Genomic DNA, 22,324 nt, shown 5'->3' with positions numbered 1-22,324 from the left:
TAACGAATAAATCCTGGACGAGTTAAAGTGTCTTGGATCGAGACATGGAAGTGAATATATATATATATGTATATATATATGTATGTATGTATGTATGAATGTATATATATCATATGTGAATATATATGTGTATATATATATATGAAGTTATCTATTCTTTTTCGCGTTTTCCCTTTGATTCGCTGGAATGATATGTTATTTTTATCTCGACGGATTATTTATATATATATATATATATATATATATATATATATATATAATATATATTTATATTCATGATTGAATGTAATCAAAATGATGAGAAAAAAATTGATTGATTATTAAATCAATTTTAAAATAATTAATCAAAGTGCGTTCCGTCGTCTGTTACAATTTAAAGTGATATAATACATATATACATACATACATATATACATACATACATACGTACATACATACATACGTACGTACGTACGTACATATATACATATACAAATACTGTTTACAAATTTAATATTATAATCCGATATAGAAATGATAGAATCGCGAAAGATTTTATTCATTATCGTATACAATCTCACAGTAAAGATTTTTCCCACATATATTTTTAATTCATCGATTATTTTCGAAAAATAAAAAATACATTGGGATCTGCCGGGTAGGACGGATGTTATTTTAAGAGATTAATTTATTCAGAGTTTCCTTTTTCGTTTATCGATGCGAACGATGTATGTACGTTCGGTTTAGTTGACCGATCGTTGATCGATTTTTTTTTCATTGGGTACGCATGATACGAGTCATAAAAATCCTATCGATCGTTTTTCTCTTTAGAACTCAAGGAGAGCAAGTGAAAGAGAGAGATAGAAAGAAAGAGGAAATATTATCGTGGGAAATTGATCCGTAGTGTCGATTCGAAATAATCGGTTACAATCGGTAGCATTCGTAAACCCTTACCAGTGGACTTTATTTTTTCATCGGCAAGAGTAAAATCTCGCGTGGAAACGATATCGAGAGAGAAAGAGATAAATAGATAGATAGATAGATAGATAGATAGATAGATAAATAGACAGAGAGAGAAAAAGAGAGAAAGAGAGAGACAGAAAGAGAGAGATATAAAGAGAGTTTGGAAAAACTGCGGAAGATAGTAGTAGAAAGAATGATGGATAAAAAGAAAAATGGATCTAGCTATTTTATCCAAAGGACAGCTTTCATTTCGCGTGAAAAACAGCCAATTATCTTATTTGTTCGAGTTATCGACGGCACTCTCGATCAAGCATCGTCGGGCGTGAGCAACATGCGAAAGAGAAAATTATTCTAGCCGTATTACTCTCTCGCTTCTATCATTCCCCCCTCCTCTTTTTCTTCTCTTCTCTTTCTCTCCTTACTCTCTCTCTCTCTCTCTTTCTTTCTTTCTCCTCTCTTCTCTATTCACAACGTTTAAACCCACGATATGCTCGTTTAGTTCGAGTGCCGTCGAAGCGTTTAACGTGTGGCTCTTAATCGACGATTCGTGAGCCCATCGGATAACGTTAAATTTCGATTATGCACACGGGAGGGTAAACCACGAAAGGAGATGGGAGGGAGTGGTTGAACGGGGTTGAAGAGGAGAGGAGGAGAAGGAGAAAGAGCAGGGAGAGAGAAAGAGGGCAGATAGGTAGGCTAGGTGAATAGAACAGAATAGAACGGAACAACAGCCATGGTTGAAACGATCGATTCTCTTTTACCGATTTTCTCGGGACAATACTTTCTCGATCATAGCTTTCTCTATCGTTTCTATCCCGCGTTTACTATTACAACGGGGCGAAGAGACACGTTCGAGTTTGAGCGCATTGAAAATTCTCTGTGATTCGAACGCAATTGATTAGTCGACATCCCTCTTTCTCTCTCTCTCTCTCTCTCTCTCTCTCTCTCTCTCTCTCTCTCTTTCTATCTATCTGTTTCTCTATCTCTATCTCTTTCTCTCTCTTGTGAAACGATTCTCGTATTTATGCAGTCGTACTCGTCGTTACCGTTCCGTGATTTCGGTTTACGTAACGAGCGAAACAAAACGCGTATGCGCGACGATGTAACTTCTGGGTTTGGCTTTTGTATTCCCGATTATTCGATCTTCCTCTCTTTTTTTTTTTTTTACACACATAGACTCGCGCGCGTAGGCACACACATACACGTATGTATATGCATGCACGCACGCATACACATATATCAGAGATACAGGGTAATAGTTACTCTTTTTATTCCTTTTATTCCGATAAGTCCTGGATTTGATCGTTTATTTCTCATTCCGGGATGATTTGATCGATCGATCGATTGATCCGGTCGAGTCCGATTGAAATACCAGAAGAAGACTTCGTTCATCGATAAAAATCGGTAGTTCCAATCGAAATTCGATACAATACGGGTTAATTGTATCTCGTGCTTTATCATTATTATTACGTAAAATGTTTTTTCGTAATTCTCACTGATAGTAATATTAAAATTGTGTATTTTTGTTATTGTATATTGCTCTCGACGAAATGCGATAGATCCTGTTGCTTCGCTTTGTCTCTCCTGTTAATAATCCAGATTATAGCAAGTATACTATAGTATACTATAATAGTAGTAGGTACGGCGTTAGAGGAAATGCCGGCTCACGTAGAGACGTCAGAATTTCGCTGTGATCGCTGGACGTTTGAATTCAAAGTCACGTATTCCATTGCTAAGGGATGACGATCGGTGACCACGGTATTCCGTGATAATAATAATATTAGATGGATTAAGGTAACACGTATTCTTGATTCTACGCGACGGAAGGAAGAAGGGAAGGAAGAAGGAAGGAAGGAAGGAAGGAAGGAAGGAAGGAAGGAAGAAGTATTGGATGTTGGAGAATAATATTTAATCGTTGATAATATATACGATAAAGAATTTCGATAGCAGCGATTCGATCGTTTTATCGGTAATAAAATTTTATAATCGATCGTGAAAATCTTAGAATAGGATGACGCGGGTAATTGCGATTCGATCGTACCGTCTACCGTAAAAGCTAACGATGCCCTCATGTACGTTTCTTCCTCCGTCTCCTTCTCCTTTTCCGCTTCCTCCTCCTTCCTCTTCTTCATCTTCTTCCTTCCTTCCTTCCTTCCTTCCTTCCTTCCTTCCTAAGCAAGATCTTAACGTACTTATAGCTTCGATCTCTCTGGGATTATCCATTCGTTATTTTCTTTTTTTCCTCTCTTTTTCCATTTTCTTTTTTTTTTAATTCGCGATCATGAAAAATGTACGAGTGATTGATCTCTTTTCGATAATTACCGAGACGATTAATGGGAAGTAGGTAGTTTTTGTCATGATATCGAAGAAGTACGACGTTGCATCTCCTTTTCGATGGGACTTTGTCATTCTCTCTCTCTCTCTCTCTCTCTCTTTGAATAGAAAGGAAATGTTTGTCAGATACAAAAGATTTCAAATAAACTTTCCGCGTGTCCTAAGGAAAGATCGTAAGGTAAAAGCGCGCATTTTCGAATCGAATTCGAATTTCTCGTGGACTTTCTCGAGAAAGTTTTCCAGGCGAGCCGCAATCTCGAGAAAAGCTACTCCGCCAGAGGCGGTAGGGAGTTCGATTAAGAGAAGCGGTTACTAGAATGAATGTACCGGTGCTTCGAGGTTTATGGAGTAGGTACCGAGGAGAGCTTTTTACGAGGAACATCCCAGAGTACGCGTTTGCCGAGCGAGAAATTCAAGGGTGCTTTTCGCGAATTCCCCTTTTCTATGCTTTTTCGGTTTTTGGTTCCCTTACTCTTCTCTCATTTTTTCTATCCTATTCTCATCTATTTTCACGTTTCTCTTTCCTTTATTTCTTCTCTAGCTCGCTTTCTTTCTCCTTTCTCTCGTACTCGTACTTATAAAAACTCTTTGACAATATAGAAATATACGTTTTTCGTTGAGTTTACATAAAAGTTATGATCTTCTCATACCTCGACTCTTTCCTCGTGTTCCTTTTCTTTTTCCCTTCCTTTTCTTTTCTTCGTTAGTTTTTTTTTTATTTTTTCTTTCTTCTTTTTTTTTTTTGTTTAAAACGGTAGTGAAAAATATCTTCGAGCATGGAGAAAGCTATTCCCTTTAGGATGTAAGTGGTGAGCTTGTGTGTTTTAAAACGACACGCGCGGAATGCAATAAGATACTGTCGAGAGACAACGTCGCTCGGTTTCTTCTCGTAGGCACGGGAAACGCACACGTATTGCGTTTCTTTGACGTTACCGTCGCTTTTGGTCGTCATCCTCTAAAATGCGAAAATTGATATGTCGGGAGAGCGTTTCCTGATATCGTTCGAGAAATTTTTCTTCTTCCATCGTATATAGATATATGCCCATCGACGAAGTAGACGTTTGCTTTGCATCTTACCTCGTCACCGCAGTATATGTATATTTTTATGTATACATATTTATATACATTTCATATGCATATATATATATATATATGTATGTATGAAAGTATAGATATTTTTACTTTCTTTATAAATTTTTCTCTTCGATCTATCCCACCTTCTGTCGCACAAAGTAAAGTAGATGGTTTCTTTTAAAAATTTGTTTATCATTAAATAACGAAGTACGTATAGTAAAACCTTCGTAATCAGCCCAATAGCGATACGTATTTTGTTTATCTTTACATTCGTTGAAAAGCGCATGTTAATTTACTTTAGTTTGTTAATTGTGGGATATTCGATATTATATGATATATAATATATAATTCGGGAGGCAAATTTTTCGATAAAATGATAATTAACGATTAAGAAAATTATTATGAAATGAAAGGAAAATGAAAGGAAAAAGAAAGGAAATAACAATACTAATAATAATAATCAAAACAAAAATTGTACCTACCTTTTTCTTTTTTCTTTTCTTTTTTTTTTTCTTTCCGTACACTCGTAGAAACGAGCAAGAAGAATGAAACAAAATCGAAAATAGAATAAAAAGAACGTAAATGCTATGAAGGAGAACGTAAGATATGAAGAACAAAGGCGTTTGCCGAGGTGGAGATGACGTTTAATAGTAAATCAATAAAATTAATGAATTAAATAAATAAATTAAAAATGTTTATACACATATTTATATATATAATATATATAATATAATATATAAAACATAAATAGGGTCCCGAGACTGCTGGAGTACAGCGCGCCGTCTTTCTCTCTTTCTTTTTCTCTCTCTCTCTCTCTCTCTTTTAATTTCTCTCTCTTTTTCTCTCTCTCTCTCACTCTCATTCTCTCTCTCTCTCTCTCATTCTCTCTCTCTCTCTCTCTCTCTCTCTCTCTTTCTCTCTTTTTCTCTACCCTATTCGCTTCGTTTCCTCCCTTGACACTTAACCTGTTAACTGTGTAGATCTGTTTTAAAAATGTATATCTACGTTGTGTACCAAAAATTAAGAGACGATGAATGTACTCATCAAACATGGAGCATATGAAACTTCTCCAAAAACGAAATGGCAGTTGATTTTTAGGAAAAATCAATAATATTATTGGTCAAATTCATTGATATTATTAACTAAATTCAATCTATCAAATTGTATTTGACGAATATACACGTCACGAGGAAATGGTAATTTTTTCCTGTTTTTTTTGCGAGGTTGAATGACGGGTATACTCGTCACACGAAAAGAGAAATTATTCATTTTGATGCTCGAGTTAAAATTTCACGAATTATTCGTAAATTTACGATATTTCAAATATATATATATATATATATATATATATATATATATATATCGAAACAACAAAACAACGAGATAATAAATACTCGTCGTAAAGAGTTGGCAATTTTTTTTTGTATATACGCGTCATAACATAAAAAATTGTTATCCCTTCATGACGAGTATACTCGTTAAACGTGGCGTTAACAGGTTAAGGAAGACGCGACGTAGGAATTTTACGAGAAGATCGATGATGCGCCGTTAGAAATTTAAGGTAATAGGGTACGGAGGGATTTGTTGAGAAATTTTGACGAGCGAGTCCGATGTATATTAGTTTACTTGAAAAAGATTCGCAAGTACGACGACGATCTTCTCGAGGCAAAATTTTCAAAACGTCTGTGTCTCTCGTTCGTCCATTTCTTTTTCCTTTTCTTTCTTTCTTTCTTTCTATTTTTCTTCCGTTTATATTTTTTATTTCTTTTTTTTTCCCGATTCTTTTTGAATATAGATCATCCTCCCCCTATTCACCTTTTTCGTCTCAGGACAATCCTGTCTCATCTCGACGGTTTTGTTTTTGTTTCTTTTTTTTTTTTTTTTTCTTCGAAAAGAGAATGGATAGCTTGGAAAGACGTACCGACCGTCACCGTGCTAAGAGATTTGAAATTGAATTTTTGTATAACGTCAGACTTAACCGCACGCGAAAATATCAGTATATTAAAGGCACGATGAATGTTACCATCGCCCATTCGACAAAGATTTCATTTCTTCGGCGTATACCATTGTACGAGAATGAATTCTCTCCTCGTCGCTGTCGTTCCCGTCGTACCGACTCCAATTTCAATTTTCGCGTATTCGACGACGCTTCTTCTATTATTTTTCAGCGTCCTTTACATTTTTTATTTCTTTTTTTTTTCGCAAAAATTTTTTCTCGTCTTACCGATATAACGACGAAGAATAAACTGGAGAGGACAACGGGGACAAGAGGACAAAGAGGATTCTAAAAAAGTAACCGCAGATCGGGAAGGTACGAAAGGATTTTCTTTTCTTCTCTTTTCTATCAGTTTTACCTCTCTCTCTTTTTTTTCTCTTTCTCTCTCTTTCTTTCACTCTTTTTCTCTCTCTCTCTCTCTCTCTCTCTCTCTCTCTCTCTCTCTCTCTCTCTCTCTCTCTCTCTCTTTCTCTCCCTCTCTTTCATTCTCTCTTTCTCTCTCTCTCTCTCTCTTTTCCTATTTCTCTTTTTTTTTCTAACGTTGAACTAGGCCGTCTTTTTCGAGGGAGGAACTCTTCCTATATCGATTTAGATTCGGAGCAATTTATCCGCACTCGCGACGTCCTTGATCGAGACCCTTGAGCTCTTTGGTATTGTTCTCCGTGGAGACTTTGAGAAGCGCGGCCTTCGAGCGCCCTTTCTTTCTTTCTCTTTTTTTTTCTTTTTTACTTCGTCCTCTCTTTCATTTTTTTCTTTCTTATATTTTTCTTTTTTTTTCTCTTCTCTCTTCTCCCTTCCACCCTTTTCCATCTCTCTGTCTCTCTCTCTCCCTCTTTCTCTTCCTTTTTCTTTACGGGCGACTCGCGAGGGTTTTTGAGAACGAGTGACACTTATAGATTACGAAAGTCGCATTATGTTTCAACCCTTTCGTCCGTCGAGCTTGGAACTCGAGGAAGGGTCAGGAGCGTCGAAGACCCGCTACGTCTTCGCCTTCTTTCTTTTTATTTTTCTTTTTTTCTTTCTTTTCTTTTTTCTTTTTTTTCTCTCGCACGGGATATACATATTACTTAACACGCATACATACAAACGCATACACATTCTCGCACACATACACACACTCAGCAGACACACGTATGCATATATATGCATATACGTTCTCTCTCTCTCTCTCTCTCTCTCTCTCTCTCTCTCTCTCTCTCTCTCTTTCTTTCTTTCTTTCTTTCTCTCTGTTTCCCAAATAAAATTTCTACGGAAGCGCGAGGCTCGTTTCGTGACGCGAGATTTTTCTAGAAAAGAAAAGTCACAAAAGTAGTTTAAGAGAAGTATAGTTAAGAAGAAGAAGAAGAAGAAGAAGATGAAGAAGAAGTAGAAAAAGAAAATACGAATGATGGTAAGCATATTTAGTTAGTTTTGGGAAATCGTGTCCTCGTAAAAAGTGTTTTATTTATTTATTTATTTTTTTCTTTTTTCGATGGACTATCCGAGATCAAATGCTACCTAAATTCGTGTTTAATCTACGTGATTCTCTCTCTCTCTCTCTTTCTCTCTTTCATTCTCTCCCTTTCTCTCTCTCTCTCTCTCTCTCTCTCTCTCTCTCTCTCTCTCTCTCTCCCTTTTTCTCCCTCTTTTAGCCCTCCCCACTTTTAGATTTCATCGTATCGTAGGGTCGTTCGCTCATATTTTCGTATAGCAACGTATATTTTTTTAAACTGATCCCCTGTCTCTCTCTCTCTCTCTCTCTCTCTCTCTCTCTCTTTCCCTCTCTATCTATCTATCTCTCTATCTCTATCTCCCTTTTTCTCTTTATCTTCGTTTCCCTGATCCGTCATTCTCTTTGGTCGCGCGTTGGCCCTCTCACGACTCTTTTTTTTCGCGGACTTTCGTGTTTTGTCCGACGACCGACTAGACCGAGCGTGCTTCGTATGGGTCGAAAAGGGTCTACTCATTCGAAGGGCCCCGCGCGATTATCGCTAGCAGTAGTACGAGGTCGAGAGTCCCAGTTTGCAGGAAAAGGGCGCCCTACGACGATTGTACACACTTCCGGTGCTGATGACGTCCTTCGTCTCGCACCGTAGACCCGTGAAGCCTTCCGCGCATCTGTAATTAGAAACAATGAAAACAAATTCGATTAGTTTGGGTACATACATATGTATATTTTTTTACGTTCCTTATCATTAAGTTAATATTACGATCTGTTACGTTGGGTAATAGGCGTATCGGAAGGATACGTTGGTAGTTAAACGAGTATGGACTCGAAAGATCTTTTATTTCGTTTTTTTCTTTTTCTTTCTTTTTTCTTTTTTTTTTTTAAAGAAAAAAATACCGTTATGCCGGCGTCGTCGTATTTATAGCACGGTTAACTAAGCGCGAGGAGACGCTCGAACGTCGGTAGACGCCTCGAGACTTCTCTCTCCTTCTCTCCCTCTCCCTCTCTCTCTCTCTCTTCTTGGAGAGAGAACATACGATAGAGAGAGAAAAAGAGAGAGAGAGAGAGAGAAGTCTGAAGTCCAGGTCTACGGTAGCTTTCGGTCTGGCGTGCAATAAAGCGTATTTTTGTCTCCGACAAATTTGGGGCGTCTCGCGGGAGAGACGACGCGAGCTCGCGCGTATTTCTTTTTTTCATTTCTTCTTTTTTTCTCTCTCTCTCTCTTCTTCTCTTTTTCTATTTTGCGAAATCGCGCGCATAGGTAAAGTCTCGTCCGTTCCAGAAGCGTCGTCCTTCCTTCTCTTTTCGATGAGTCAAGGTGGCGAGAAGAAGAGAAGAGAGGAATTACGACAAGACAAGAGAGAAGAAGAAGAGGAAGGAGAAAGCGTGTGTGCTTAAGAGTTACGCCGAAAAGTTTCTTCTCTTTCTCGTTCGGCAAACACAGCAGCCGCTTCGAAAATTTGTCGGGCTCGTGACTGCGTTTAGGAGCGTATTAAGAGAATGACAGGGAACACGTGCTCGTGAAACGATAAAAAGGCGCAAAGCGAAACGAAGCATCGCGTTTATCCGGGCACCGCATCGAATTAGATTTTGCCTCGCAAATTTCATTCTTCTTACGCTTCTCCTCCTTCTTCTTCTTCTTCTTCTTCTTCTTTCTCCTCCTCTTCTTCATCTTCTCTTCCTTTTCTTCGCCTCCTCTTTTCCACCTCCCTCGGCATTCGAAAATTTGTTGAATTTTTCCGTTACGAAACTTTTAGAGCGACTCGGGTGTCACGGATTTACGGTGGCGATGCGGCACGGCGTACGCGTTGCTAAATGTACTCCGCCGGCAAGGATTTACTGCGGGACAAAACTAAAACAGTGCTGGGGAGATAGTACAATTTACTGTTACCATTCACTTAAACCCATTAACGCTCTGCGGTAACTTCACCCGCGCACCGCGCGTAATTGGCTTTCCATTGAGATTTATCGTAATCATGCGTGCTTACCGAGCCTCCAGGAAACTCTTTTACGACTTGCCGTAAAATAAATTCACCCAGTAAATCAGCGATAGATAACGCACGTAGGAAACCTATTTATTTCCTCTCCCTAAACAGATTTATCACCGTCAACTTGAACGAAAAGTATATTAAAATCCAACCGCGGTATTCGAAATCGTCCTTGAAATTCTATCTATGAACGATCCTTTTCGAGAAAGATTCAAACGAGTCTTCGATCTAACGATTACGCGTTCCCTTCTCTCGTCGAGTTGCGATTCGCACGATTATTTTCGCACGACGATTCGTATAATTTGTCTCGATAGTAACATGTTTTTTCATGCGAAGCGTTTTATTATTCTTAAATGTTCGTTACGATCTACCTTATTTTTTAACAGCGAATTATCTCTCTCTCTCTCTCTCTCTCTCTCTCTCCCCATTTATCGATCTTATTTCAACGTATTTATACGTACCTACGCTTAGTGACTCACACTCAACGTGGTCGGCCACTTTTATTTTTGGAACGACGCGACGTCGAATAAATGTGTGTTTGCGTTTTGCGAACGACCTCTCGAACGTATCTGCATATGTATGTAGTTACGTCGTCCACGGATTTTTTGAAAATACTCTCGATTTTGGAAACCGTACTCGCGCGATTAGCGTGTCCGTTCGAAATGTTTTCTCTTGGAAAAATATTCGTATCCCCACATTTCACGTTCTAATGGATGACTTTCTTCTTCCCTTATGTTTTCTTTTTTTTTTTTTACTTTTCCTTTCTCTTCTTTTTTTCGCCATCTCAACCGGCCTCCTTTCAGTCACGATCACTTGGAACACTTTTATAAAGCTTTCGTGATCGTTTCGTTCGTGTCGCGAAATATAGGAGGCATTATGGAGCCGTAAAAAAACAGAAAAAAAAGAAAAAAGTAAGAAACAAAAAAAAAAGACAGAAAAAGAGAAAAATTATAAATTAGCGCGGCTCGTTAAGTCGATGTTATTCACTGGAGAAGAAGCGTGCGCTGATTGGTCGATAGAAACAATTGTTTCACGAGTGAGATCGATCGTCGCTTTTTGAAAAAAAAAGAAAAGAAAAAGGAAGCATTGTTTTTCAGTCTTTAATAATCCTTTAATGTCACCTTTCACATCCTTTTTGCCATAACCCAACAACGAAAGCCTCTTTCGCCAAAAACTTAAGAAACTTCTACCGAAAGCGTGGTAATCATGGAGTCGAGAAACTTTCAAACGGACGTATCATCAAAAATGTTTTTGTTAGGTAGATCGATCGTTTCGTCGTTTTTAATAATGAAATTTTTTAATTCATTCCGAACGTACGAATTGAAATTTCCCGGTTCCGTTTTCACGTTTAAATTTTATTATTATATTTTTGAATTTAATTTATATTAATTACAAACACGTATAATGTATTGTTATCAATTGAAATTGATATCGTTCCAATTTCGCTTTTACTTATTTCTTTATTGGCTATAAATTTTACAGCATCAATCCGCCTCTACGAATTCATTCGGGAATATAATATGAAAAAAAGGAAAAAAAAAAAGAAAAAAAAAAAAGAGAAATCTATATTTCCAATCGTGACAACACCGTAGTATACGCGTAAAACGATTTTGTTCGATTTCTACCAGCGTTAATTGGAGAGAAGTTGAAGAATCGAGAGTGATCGTTTTCGTCTTTATTAACGAGACTTCAGTTTTCTTGATTGATTTAATTAGTTCGTCCCTGCGGAGGAAGTAATTAAGTTTTCTTCGTCTAATTAATTAACGTCGTTTATTATCAATCGAAAAAGAAGTCGTTTCTTTCATCTTAGATATCATCGTAAAATAAATATTTCTTTGATAAGAAGTTTATACCTTGATTTATATTTTTCTTTTTTTTTTTTTTAAACTTTTTTCAAAGTGACTTACATACTTATATGTGTATTATGTATTTAATATATCTTGTTTCGACATTTTATATTTATTTTATTTTTTTTTGGTTTTTCTATGAGAGTAAAACGAGTATTAATGTTTCTCTGATGTAATACACGGTTCCCCAGCTTTGTGCAGATAATTAATTGCTTTACGTAGAGATCTAAACTCTGCTTACACGTACTATGTACATACACATATTGCGTACGTATAATTATAATTCCATCACGACACCCGAAGTTTGTTTTAGGAGGAAAATTGCATCATGGTATGCGCATTATGGTACGCATTTATAATTCATAACTGTGCGTCTCTCGTTTGATGCTATGGCCACTTCGTAGCGTTATATTTGAAAGGACGACGTTAATATATTTGTCATGCGGATCTCTTTTTCGCGATATGTAAGTTTATTTTCAAAATTATAATTATTAATTTACCGATAACACACACGGACAAAGACACACACACACACATATATATATATATATATATATATATATATATATAATAAAGAGAGCGTAACGTTCGTCGAATGGGTCAATGAAAATTTTAATAAAACGTAACATTAATATGTCATTGTAGTTACCCATATTGACATTTATTACACGTTCATATAAATTATTGTTCGAACGAAGCATAAAGCGAAGATTTTTATATTATCAAAGTAAAATTGACGTAAAACGTTAAATATGAGTAGAATTTTTTTAATCGACGAAGTAGCAATCGATAGATACACGATTCCTCGTTTCGAGTCCTTTCCTCCTCTCTCTCTCTCTCTCTCTCTCTCTTTCTCTCTCTCTCTCTCTCTCTCTGTAGTCTCCGCTTCCGTTTCCGCTTATTACGATGGCGAAATGAAACCCTTTTATACGGAGCCCGTTTGCGGAGGGCCACGAGATCGGCGATGGTGGTTCTCTCAGAGGAAAGCCAGAAGGTAGATAGGAAAGGGCGAAGAGAAGAGGAGAGGGAGGAGCTCGCTCTCTCGGTAGGATATTAATTCCCGTATAACTGGGATATGCATCGTGCCAGGAGAGATGCAGCCCGGTTTTCCAAGCCCCAGCATGAACGAAACGGCGCACAAGGCGGTAGCGGTAACGCAGCTATACGAAAAGAAACTTTTTCGCGGTTTACTTAATTTAATAACGCTTTCGCGGAGCGCAATTTCAAAGATAACACTTTAAAGGGTCGGAGACCCATCGTTTTTCTTTTACCTTTTTTTTCTTCCCCTCCTATCCTATCCCCCACCCCCCAACTTATATCTCCTTCTCTTTTCTTTTCCTTTCTTTCAACCACAATGTTCTGGATCTGCTTTCTCATTCTCTCTGTCTTCTCTACCTTCTCATTATTTACCACTCTGTCTTTCTCTATCTTTCTATCTCTTTCTCTCGTTTTTCATGTACTTGTCGGCGACGTCTTTTCTACCACTCTAGTCCCGGTCGACGACCTCTATAATGTAGCACACTTTATTTCGAAACACTCTTTCATTCCGAAAACACCAAGTTACCTGTCTCTATCTTTTTCTATATATATATATATATATATATATATATATATATATATATATATATATATACATACATACATACATACATACATACATATATTTCTCTGTTTCTTTTTCTCACGATTCGACCAATCCTTTCACAGTTACCTTAGGAGAAGCAAAACTGGGTCATTTATTCGGTCGTACTGCGGTTGCAAGCAGTAGTCAGATGTGGTAAATATATATATACATATATACACATGCAGATATATATATATATATATATATATATATATATATATATTCTACCTTCGTTGCATACTCGTTGACCTAGCGAAGAGGTCAAACTTACCGGAAACCTTTCACCCTTAATTCGAGTGCCCGGACGCGGAATCACGGGATATAAACGTATGTTAGTGTCCTACGACAATGAGATGTCTTAAAAGCGCACAACGATTATTTTCCTTGCTTATTCCTTACTCGAGAGCTTGTGGCTTTCAACAAAGAGCTCGTTTCCAACAAAGATCATCCCCTTCTTCGGAAGGATCCAACATCGAATAAATGTTTACGAGCGTTAACGATAATCTTAAGAAACATTTCGTATTCATTCGTTTGGTCTCAGAAAGATATTCGAAAGTAAATGTTTCACGTATGTATTCTTTCTGTTTCCACGCGCATTTCCCATACTCTTCTTCCTTTACATTGATCGGATTCGAGTCATATAAAAATGAACTATGAATAAGAACTAGATCCGTACTCTGACTTTCAATCCTCTAGATTTACGTCGATTTTTAACGACGTCTCGCGTGTATACATATCAAATGTTACGAATTCTTTGAGAATAATAATAGTAAAAAAAAAAAAAAAAGAAAGAAAGAAAGGAAGAAAAACAAGAAGTAAAATCAAGGGGAAAGAATGAATTTGAATTTTTAACACACAAGTATAATATTTCTTTTTTTCTTTCATTTTACATCCTCCACATTTTCTTTCCCTTCTTTTTTTTTCTTTCTTTTTATATTTTACGCGTAGTTCTTTCTCTTCGATGATTGGGCAGAAACTTTTTGACTTTTACTGAAACTTTCGAGATCAACGACTTAGTGAAAACGTGTTGGAGAATTATCATGATATGCCAGAAAGAAAATGAAAAAGAGAGAGAGAGAGAAAGAGAGAGAGAATTAGTCAAAGAGTTCGTCGAGGACCTTTTCAAGTAGATTTATGTCTAGTCATTACCCTTTTGCGAGGGTATTACGGAAGATATCGTTGGTAGATACACGTAAAAAGGGTTTTGAGAGGATTTTGGGAGGAAAAGTGGAAGGGAGATTCGCGATGTCGCGCGAGGTGCCAGCTGGCTTTACAGGTTTGTGAAATTGGGACATTGGCCGGTGGTATTCGTTCGTTCGTTCCGTTCGAGAGATCGTATTCCAACAACGTATCGATTTTCTACGATACGATCGATCGATCACTTATTGCTAGTTTTAACTTTTTCAATTTTACACAGGATAACTAAACATAATCGCTCGATATGAACGACCAACGATCTACTTAACATAGTCTCTTTGATATATCATTTACGATGGCTTGTTATAACGGAATAATATACGTTGAAATATCAAAACCTGACGTAAATTAACAATGGTATCTCTTTTTGGGTGAAACATTCAATACGTATATATCTAACTAGCTAAACCTACGTTTATAGATTAAAGTAGGCTTACTAATGTATGACGCAAATGTTCCTACGTATATATCAAAAGGGTTCATTATAAATTCGTTTGATCTTTAACTTTGGAGAAACGTATTGCTCTTTGGTAATACCGAAACGGAACTTGCAGTTTCTCGAAGTACCCGATATTCCTACAATTAGAGAAACCATTTCATTAAAACATTCGAGGAGAATGCGAAAAGCCTTTAATACTCTTTAAGAGATTCCCTCTTAAAGGAACGATGAATCGTGATTTTGGATGAAACGATGCATTGTTCATGGAATAAATCACTCGTTCATACGGAAGATCGCGTTGTCGGAATATCAAACTACCGAAGAAGTTTTTTATAAGTTTCTCCAAATACTTTCGATAAAGGAATGTCGGAGAAAAAATTTCGAAAGAATTTGAGAAACTAAAATGCGCGCGCGCGAGAGAGAGAGAGAGAGAGAGAGAGAGAGAGTGTCGATTCACGAGAGGAAACAAGGATGATAGAGGACGAGACGAGGAAGACAATTTTACGTTGCTGCTTTTTAATGATTCTATTACAAGTGTTTCTAAAAGAATATCTCAAAAGTTGAACGAATTATTTATCATAGTTTGCGCGTAAGAAACAAAAAACATTACAAGAAATCGATTTTTCATTAAATAATTGATGAATCGTTTTATTGAATTACAAGCAAAGTGTATTTTCATCTCATTGCCGGTATCGATCGAAATCACACCGATGTATTTTATAGGTTTAAATTAGCCTTCGATGGACGTTTAACATTAATTCGAGTTCACTGTCAATCATGGCGAACGAATTGGCGTACGTGCATCGATGTTTAATGACGGCCGAGTGTCTATCGATCTTGAAAATTTTCGTTGCAAGAACAAGCATAGAATATCGAATAAAATTGTCGATATTTGGTTAATCGACAAATGCATAAACGTTCGATGGGTAATGTCATTAGTCATGGTTTTGTCGAATTTCTAGCACGATCGAGAAGGCAGTTAATTAGTCAAATCGTTTCCCGTCGCGAGCGAATACCGACAAAAATTTATTTCCGACATCGCGACGTTCATGGATTCCATTACATCGAGAAGCACTTCGACTCGATTGGCCGGTATGCTAAATGACTCGGGCAAACTTTTCGATCGTTTCTCTCGAACAAACACTTTGGACTACTTTCTGGAGAAGGGGAGGGTGGATGGGGAAAACTCTCGTCGTCTCTTTAACTCATTCGACTTGGTCAAAACTTTACAATTCTTTATAAAATCACAGACCGAGTTATCGTGCCGTGACGAAGAGGAGGCTGCTAGTTGTCGCCAACTCCGACACGACTGTGTGTATGTGGTATAACACCTATCTAAAGGGTGTTGCCACCCTTCGCGAACTTAATATCAAATTGCACGCAACGGGAATAAAGTAAGAACGATTCTCTGTTTCTCTCTCTCTCTCTCTTTCTCTCTTTCTCTCTTTCGTGAAATATATATCCAAGACGAATGAAATATTTACGGTTAGCTTCAATCGATATCTCCTTGAAACGATCTCGAGTTAAATTTTTGCAATTTAAATGTAAATCATGATATAAATCGGAATTATACGGTAGAAATATAAAAGTTTAATTTCCAAAAGTTATATACCGCGGTAGGAGGTACAATGAGTGAGTCTGGAACGTGTTTGCGTCATTGAAAGTACGAGAACACCGATTCTACAGATTATCATTTATCGGCATATTTTCAAAACTCCAAGCAGTGTCGCGTCGATGTTTGCATCGGACAGCTCCATTTCCTTAAGCGACGCTCGAGGGTAGTTAGACGGCAAAGGACGGTAGAGTTAGGAAGGGGATAGCCAAACTCCCTGTGTAGGGGAGAGAGAGAAATAGATAGATAGATAGATAGAGAGAGAGAGAGAGAGAGAGAGAGAGAGAGAGAGAACCTTATGCCTCGGAGTTTGTGCCTCGTAGCTTGAGACGCGATGCTTGCAACGCGAAGCTTGCGACACGATCCCGTAGCAACTTCCATCTCTACGTGTGTTGCCCACATATGTCGCTTGGAAAGTAACTTTTCTCAAGCTTTCGTGTAGCTACGTATATCTCTCGAGACTGTCCACCGATTGTAAGCTCACGAAGCTTTCTGGTTAGGAAAAAGTTTTCCTCGTAAAAAGGAGCAGGGAAGAGAGGAGAAGAGGAAGCGGAAGTGAGAGAAAGAGAGAGAGAGAGAGAGAGAAAGCAAGCAAGTAAGAGAGGTGTTGCTCTCGTGGTGACGAAATAAGTATTTATTTGGAGTTTGACGTTAGTGCTTTCTCATGTAATCAGATCAACGTCGTATCCAACATTCGATAGGCTTGCTATGCTTTCTCCGCAAGTACCCTCATTATTTATTTCGATCGTAAAAGGTAGTAAAAAAAGGAGGCGAAGAAAGGATAAATAAGGTAGCCTTCTTAGGGTTAGATCGATGATGCGTAAAGAATAAGACGGTGGTAGATAGATCGTAGGAAATTCGTTTGTAATATTCTGGATTTCGAGTGAGTAAGAAAGTGGAGGTAAGTAGGAAAGGGAGAACGAGGAATAGAAATGGGTAGGGATAGGGATGAGAGGGAGTCTTTACGTACTTTCGGATTAAGGAAGAACGTGAAAATGGCGAACAACGGTCGCCGACAAATGAAGACGGGAAGCACTTGAGCGATGTAATTGTTCGGGCTGGAGGCATGCACCACCGTTTCAGAACTTTCGACTGCCTCGAGGAGGGTAACTTAATTAATTAAGGTGAATCGTTCCGGATTGCCCGCGCGTTTTACACTTGGCACTGCTGAGTAATAGTCCGACTGATTAATACGTTCAGCAGATGTTACGCGGACGTAAACATTAAGCCCATCGCGACTGAGTTATCAGGTACAACCGGTCGATGCATTAAATTGAACGTAAAAGCTACGCGACGAGAACGACGTTCGAAGTTGGGCTTGCACGAGGGGGGAAAGGGGGTGAAAGAAGCATGGAGAGAGTCGCGATCGTACGGAATTGCCTTTGAATAACAAGTTCCGACCGATATGAATTATGCATAACGGTGCAAATCTAAAACAGATTGGAAAAAGATTCGGTCGGTCGATGTCTGTGCCTGTACCTATGGAGAAAACAATAACTCCGTGTTTTTCCGCGTTATTAGAAAATAATAATGATGAAGATAATGATGATAATAATGATAATAATAATAATAATAATAATAATAATAATAACAATAATAATGATACAACAACAACAGCAACAACTACTATAACTTTTGTAATTAGACGCTCCATGCTTTTTCATCGATCGAGTTACGTCGGAAATTCGAGAGTAGAGGGTTCTCCATCCGATCATTCTGCATAGTCCCTATCGCTTGTTACGCATAAATTTTAGAAACTTTGAAAGGAAAGGGATAACGTTGCACCGTGTGTTGTCCGTTGTAACGATCCGTTAAACTCTAGTAGAAAGGAGAGCTTTCCTTTCTTGGTAGGTAAGACAACCGATCGTATAACGTAATGCGTTCGACGCGAAGGATAATAGAATTTTGTTTTAATAGAGACGTTCGATGAAATGAACTTTTTGATATTGATAACAAAAATTATTTTTTCGAATCCTAACGCGTTAAACGTTTGCGAATGCTCTCATACAACGATATAACGATTCTCATACGCTCTTTTATTAGACGAAATAGAATCGGCTTCGTTTTCTCTATCGTTCGATTATTCTTTCCAAGTATCTCTATGCTCTTTATACGTTTTCTTCTTTTTCTTTTTTGTTTCTTTTCTTTCCCTTCTTTTTCCTTTTCTCTTTCTTTCTTTCCTTCCACGTGAAAGCAGAGCTGTGTGCTCGAGCAAAGCCGATAGTCCACCGTTATTCCCCCATAAATTCTGCATCGGCGTTAACGCAAATATATACCTACGTATCGGCTCTACCGTACAAAGAACCGAATTCCATGCTCTTCCTCTTTCCGTCTTTTTCTGTCTCTTCGTTTCTATCTCTCTCTCTCTCTCTCTCTCTCTCTCTCTCTGTTTTTCTCTATCTCTATCTCTCCGTTTCCCTCTCTCTTTCTTTTATTTGTTCTTTTTATTTTTACTTTGATCCTCCTTCCCTTCTAACTCTCGTTTTACCCTTTCGGCCTGAACGGAACGGGGACTATCATTTTCCCAAATTTATTTCATCCTTTCTCTCATTGTCTTTTTCTCTCTTACTGTTTTATTAGAGGAAAAGAAAATTATCGATAGAAAGTACGAAGACATCGAAGACATAACGTTTGATAATTCGATCGTTAATTTGATCATTTTTATCCTATCGTTCTTTTCATCGTTCAAATCAACTTAATTAATCTCATCGATATGTCTTGTTAAATAACAATACACACACACACACACACATATTGGTATCTCGAAGAGAAGTAGAGCGTATATTTTTTCGAGAATTATTTCGAAGAGAATGAGATCGCGCGTTTCGAAGAAATCGAAGATGTCTCGACGTTGATTTAGAGACGTTTCCCCCTTACTCCGAACGTCTTATTCGCTCGTAGCACCGTAGTAAATCGAAAAATACGGTCGTCGAGAGGAGGTCACTAATCCTTCGGATCATCTTGGTCGATCGTTCTCTTTCAGAATGATTTTATTCATGGCAGCAGACGATGTGTATTAAAAGTATATATAAGAAAAGAAATTAACTTTATAATTTGATAAGGAGTTAAATTGTTAGACGACAAAAATAATTGACGTTGGTCGACAAGCCGTATCAATGAATTTTGAAAGAACGAAGAGAAGATCGAATAGACGGTTTATTTAGTAATAGATTTTTTGTTTAATAAAATAAAGGGTCATCGATTTGAAAGTGTCAGGGGTTAAGAAAAAGCTTGTTAAATATCGAAGAAGAAACGAGGTCGATGGACCGGTCGGTTTAAGGGTATTCGCATTTGTCACGTGTACGACATAGAGAGACCAGTCGTAGCAAATATTTACGGACGATGTTTGGGAGACCATAGAAAAGCGTGTGCGCGGCTTTTGCGCACGAAAGCGCGCCTGCGTCTACTACAAGCAGCTTTGCGTTTCACCGCGACTCCGATAAAATTATCCAACGATGGGAAGAGTACTATTACGTTTCAACGACGCATTCACGATTACGTCTATTTAATCATTTGTACATATTTTCTTTCTGGCGAAAAAAAAGATGAGAAAAGAAGAAAAGATTCTGCTACTATCTCTGATAGGTATCATATATAATAATGATTAAAATATATTATCATTTAGAATATATATATATATATATATATAATATATGTATGTATATGCATATATATCACGCGGTAAAATTGAAACGAAAGGAAAAAGAAATAGAAAATTTGTTGATTTCTTTTAAGTTAACCCAAATCCGTAAGAGATAGCCTCGTTAAATAAAATTTCGTTTACGGTTTCCTCTCGTCATTCCTTTATTTGAGAATCTTTCGAGTACAGCGTCTGAGCCAACCAGGTGTATCTTTTTGCCGATGCGGTGAGATTTTTGGCTCGAGATCAAGTCTCGAATGTTTTGGCTAGCCGGAGGAAGCTGTCGAGATGCAAGCCGTCCTCCTCCGGTCTACCCTACGTTTCCGTTTCTATCTCGAAAAAAACTGAAAACGAGACGGTGGCAAAGAAAGCGAGAAAGAGAGAGAGAGGGCGAGAAAACTTTATTTTGTCTCGCGAAAACGCGTATCTCGTCCGCGACGTGACCGACCAGCTGGTCACGTTTTTTTTTTTGTGTTACACTCTCCGCATCCTACAAAGAGAATTAAAGTTCGTTAATGTAACCTTATCTATTTCTTAAGGTCGGTAAAAAGAAGTCTCGTAAGGGACTTAGTTTCTTCTTTTCCGAAGTTATCACGATCGGATTGTTATCGTGACGTTTTCCTCTTCTTCTTTTCTTTTTTTTTTTGGCGTTCTCCAAAGCAAAAAAGAAAAAAGAACGAAAGCTGCGGAAATAAAAGAAGATAAAAAAGAAGAACGAAATTAGAGAAGAGAGAAAAAAGAAAAAAAAAGAAAGACAGGGAGGAGAGATCGATAGGGCCGTTCTCGCTCGAACGCGCGTTCTATTTGCGAACGCGAAGACAAATCAGAGGTTGTAGAAAGCGACAAACGTCTGCGAATCCAAGGCGCACTCGATGTCGTACAAAGAGAACACTTTAATATTCGAGTCGTCGCGAGTCGACTCGTCGAGATAAGAAAAGAAGAGGAGACGCGTTTCGAACGAGAGACGATGGTACGTCGTCTTCGTCGTCGTTAAGGAGACATTTTATTTAGATGCGTGTGGGCTCGCGCGCACGCTCGCGTGTGTGCCTTTAATCAAAGGAAAGCTCTTCGAGTATTCTTGACATCAACGTGAACGGCAACCGTTCCTTTGCCATTGTGTCCGGACGAACGAAACGTTGTAGTGGGCTTGAGAAAGAAAGTTTTCTTTCTTAAAAAGAAAAAGAGATTCGCGAAAAAGAGAAGATCGAAGAAGAAAACGTAACTCTCATTCCCTTAGGCGTCTATGCTAAACCAACCCTTCTTATCTCCTCCTTCTCTTCCGCTTTAACTTTTCGTCTCTTCCTTCCTTCCTTCCTTCCTTCCTTCCTTCCGTCGAACGACGAGAAGAGCCGATTTGCCAAAGTTTTACTCGTCAAAACGCGTTATCGTATTTGTTTCGTCTCTTTACTTTGTGTTTCAACTGTCGGCTGCCACCGACGCGTTCTCTTTTCCTTTCCTTTCCTTTCCTTACCTTATTTTTCTTTTTCTTTCACCTCTACGACGTATTTTCCTGTGCTCCTTATTCGCGATCGTTCAGACCGACGAGGAGGACGCATCCGTTCGAGAAAAGGTGTCGAGAGCACGTGCCGAAATTTCTCCGCTTTTCTCTTCTTGAATTTCTTCCGTCTTTCAAAGAACACATCGACGACGGCTCTGACGCAACCCACTACTGACTTTCTTGCATACTTTACGAACTGTCTGCTTGACGTTAGAACCAACTACATATATTCCATACCGATTTCTTCCCGTAGATATCTCTATTTTAAGTCTTCAAAATGTGTGTGTATATATATATATATATATATATATATATATATATATATATATATATATGTTCATGTCATTTGATTTTTAATCGAAAAATTTCTAAGCGAATGAAGCAACGAGATAATTATCAAGAATACACAATCCTCTCGTTATTTCACAATGGCCGACTAGGAGACCAATCGTCCTCTTCCAACGTCCTCTTCATTTCTAATTCTCGTCTCGACTTCTACGTAAGAGTTTTCTCTAACTCCTATCTCTTTTCTTTTGGTCATACTCACTTCCGGCTAAATAAATTATTATCTAGGTAAAGCGGTGCTCTTTGAATAATACAGTGCTTTGGCGTAAGGCGGCTTTTTAGGTAGCTTAGCGGCGTAACGGAGTATGCAGGCGCTGAGCTCGTAGCGTCCGTGGTTTTCGTGGATTAATTGCCCATTCATA

General features: G+C 38.0%; 2 protein-coding genes and 1 long non-coding RNA gene across 10 annotated transcripts in view; 1 reads left to right on the top strand and 2 right to left on the bottom strand.

Moving 5' to 3' along the window:
- The window catches only part of LOC127069774 (uncharacterized), a 275,276-nt gene that overhangs the window by 21,338 nt on the left and 231,614 nt on the right, over positions 1-22,324 (top strand). The gene's annotated exons all lie outside the window — the stretch shown is intronic.
- LOC127069705 (protein vein) overlaps positions 1-22,324 on the bottom strand; it is a 231,043-nt gene that overhangs the window by 20,403 nt on the left and 188,316 nt on the right. The window contains exon 5 of one of the 2 annotated variants that reach the window (XM_051007062.1): positions 8,385-8,443. In XM_051007062.1, coding sequence (XP_050863019.1) covers positions 8,385-8,443 — 59 coding nt within the window. Of the gene's footprint in view, positions 1-512; positions 8,444-22,324 lie in introns of those variants that run through there. The other variant, XM_051007051.1, reaches the window with a different exon arrangement.
- Positions 1-22,324, bottom strand: part of LOC127069561 (protein FAM214A) — a 133,777-nt gene that overhangs the window by 73,748 nt on the left and 37,705 nt on the right. The gene's annotated exons all lie outside the window — the stretch shown is intronic.

This window comes from Vespula vulgaris, chromosome 1, assembly GCF_905475345.1.
Source record: "Vespula vulgaris chromosome 1, iyVesVulg1.1, whole genome shotgun sequence".
Lineage (NCBI taxonomy): Eukaryota > Metazoa > Arthropoda > Insecta > Hymenoptera > Vespidae > Vespula > Vespula vulgaris.
Note: the sequence above shows the minus strand (reverse complement) of the source record. Positions and strands in the feature narration are given on the sequence as shown.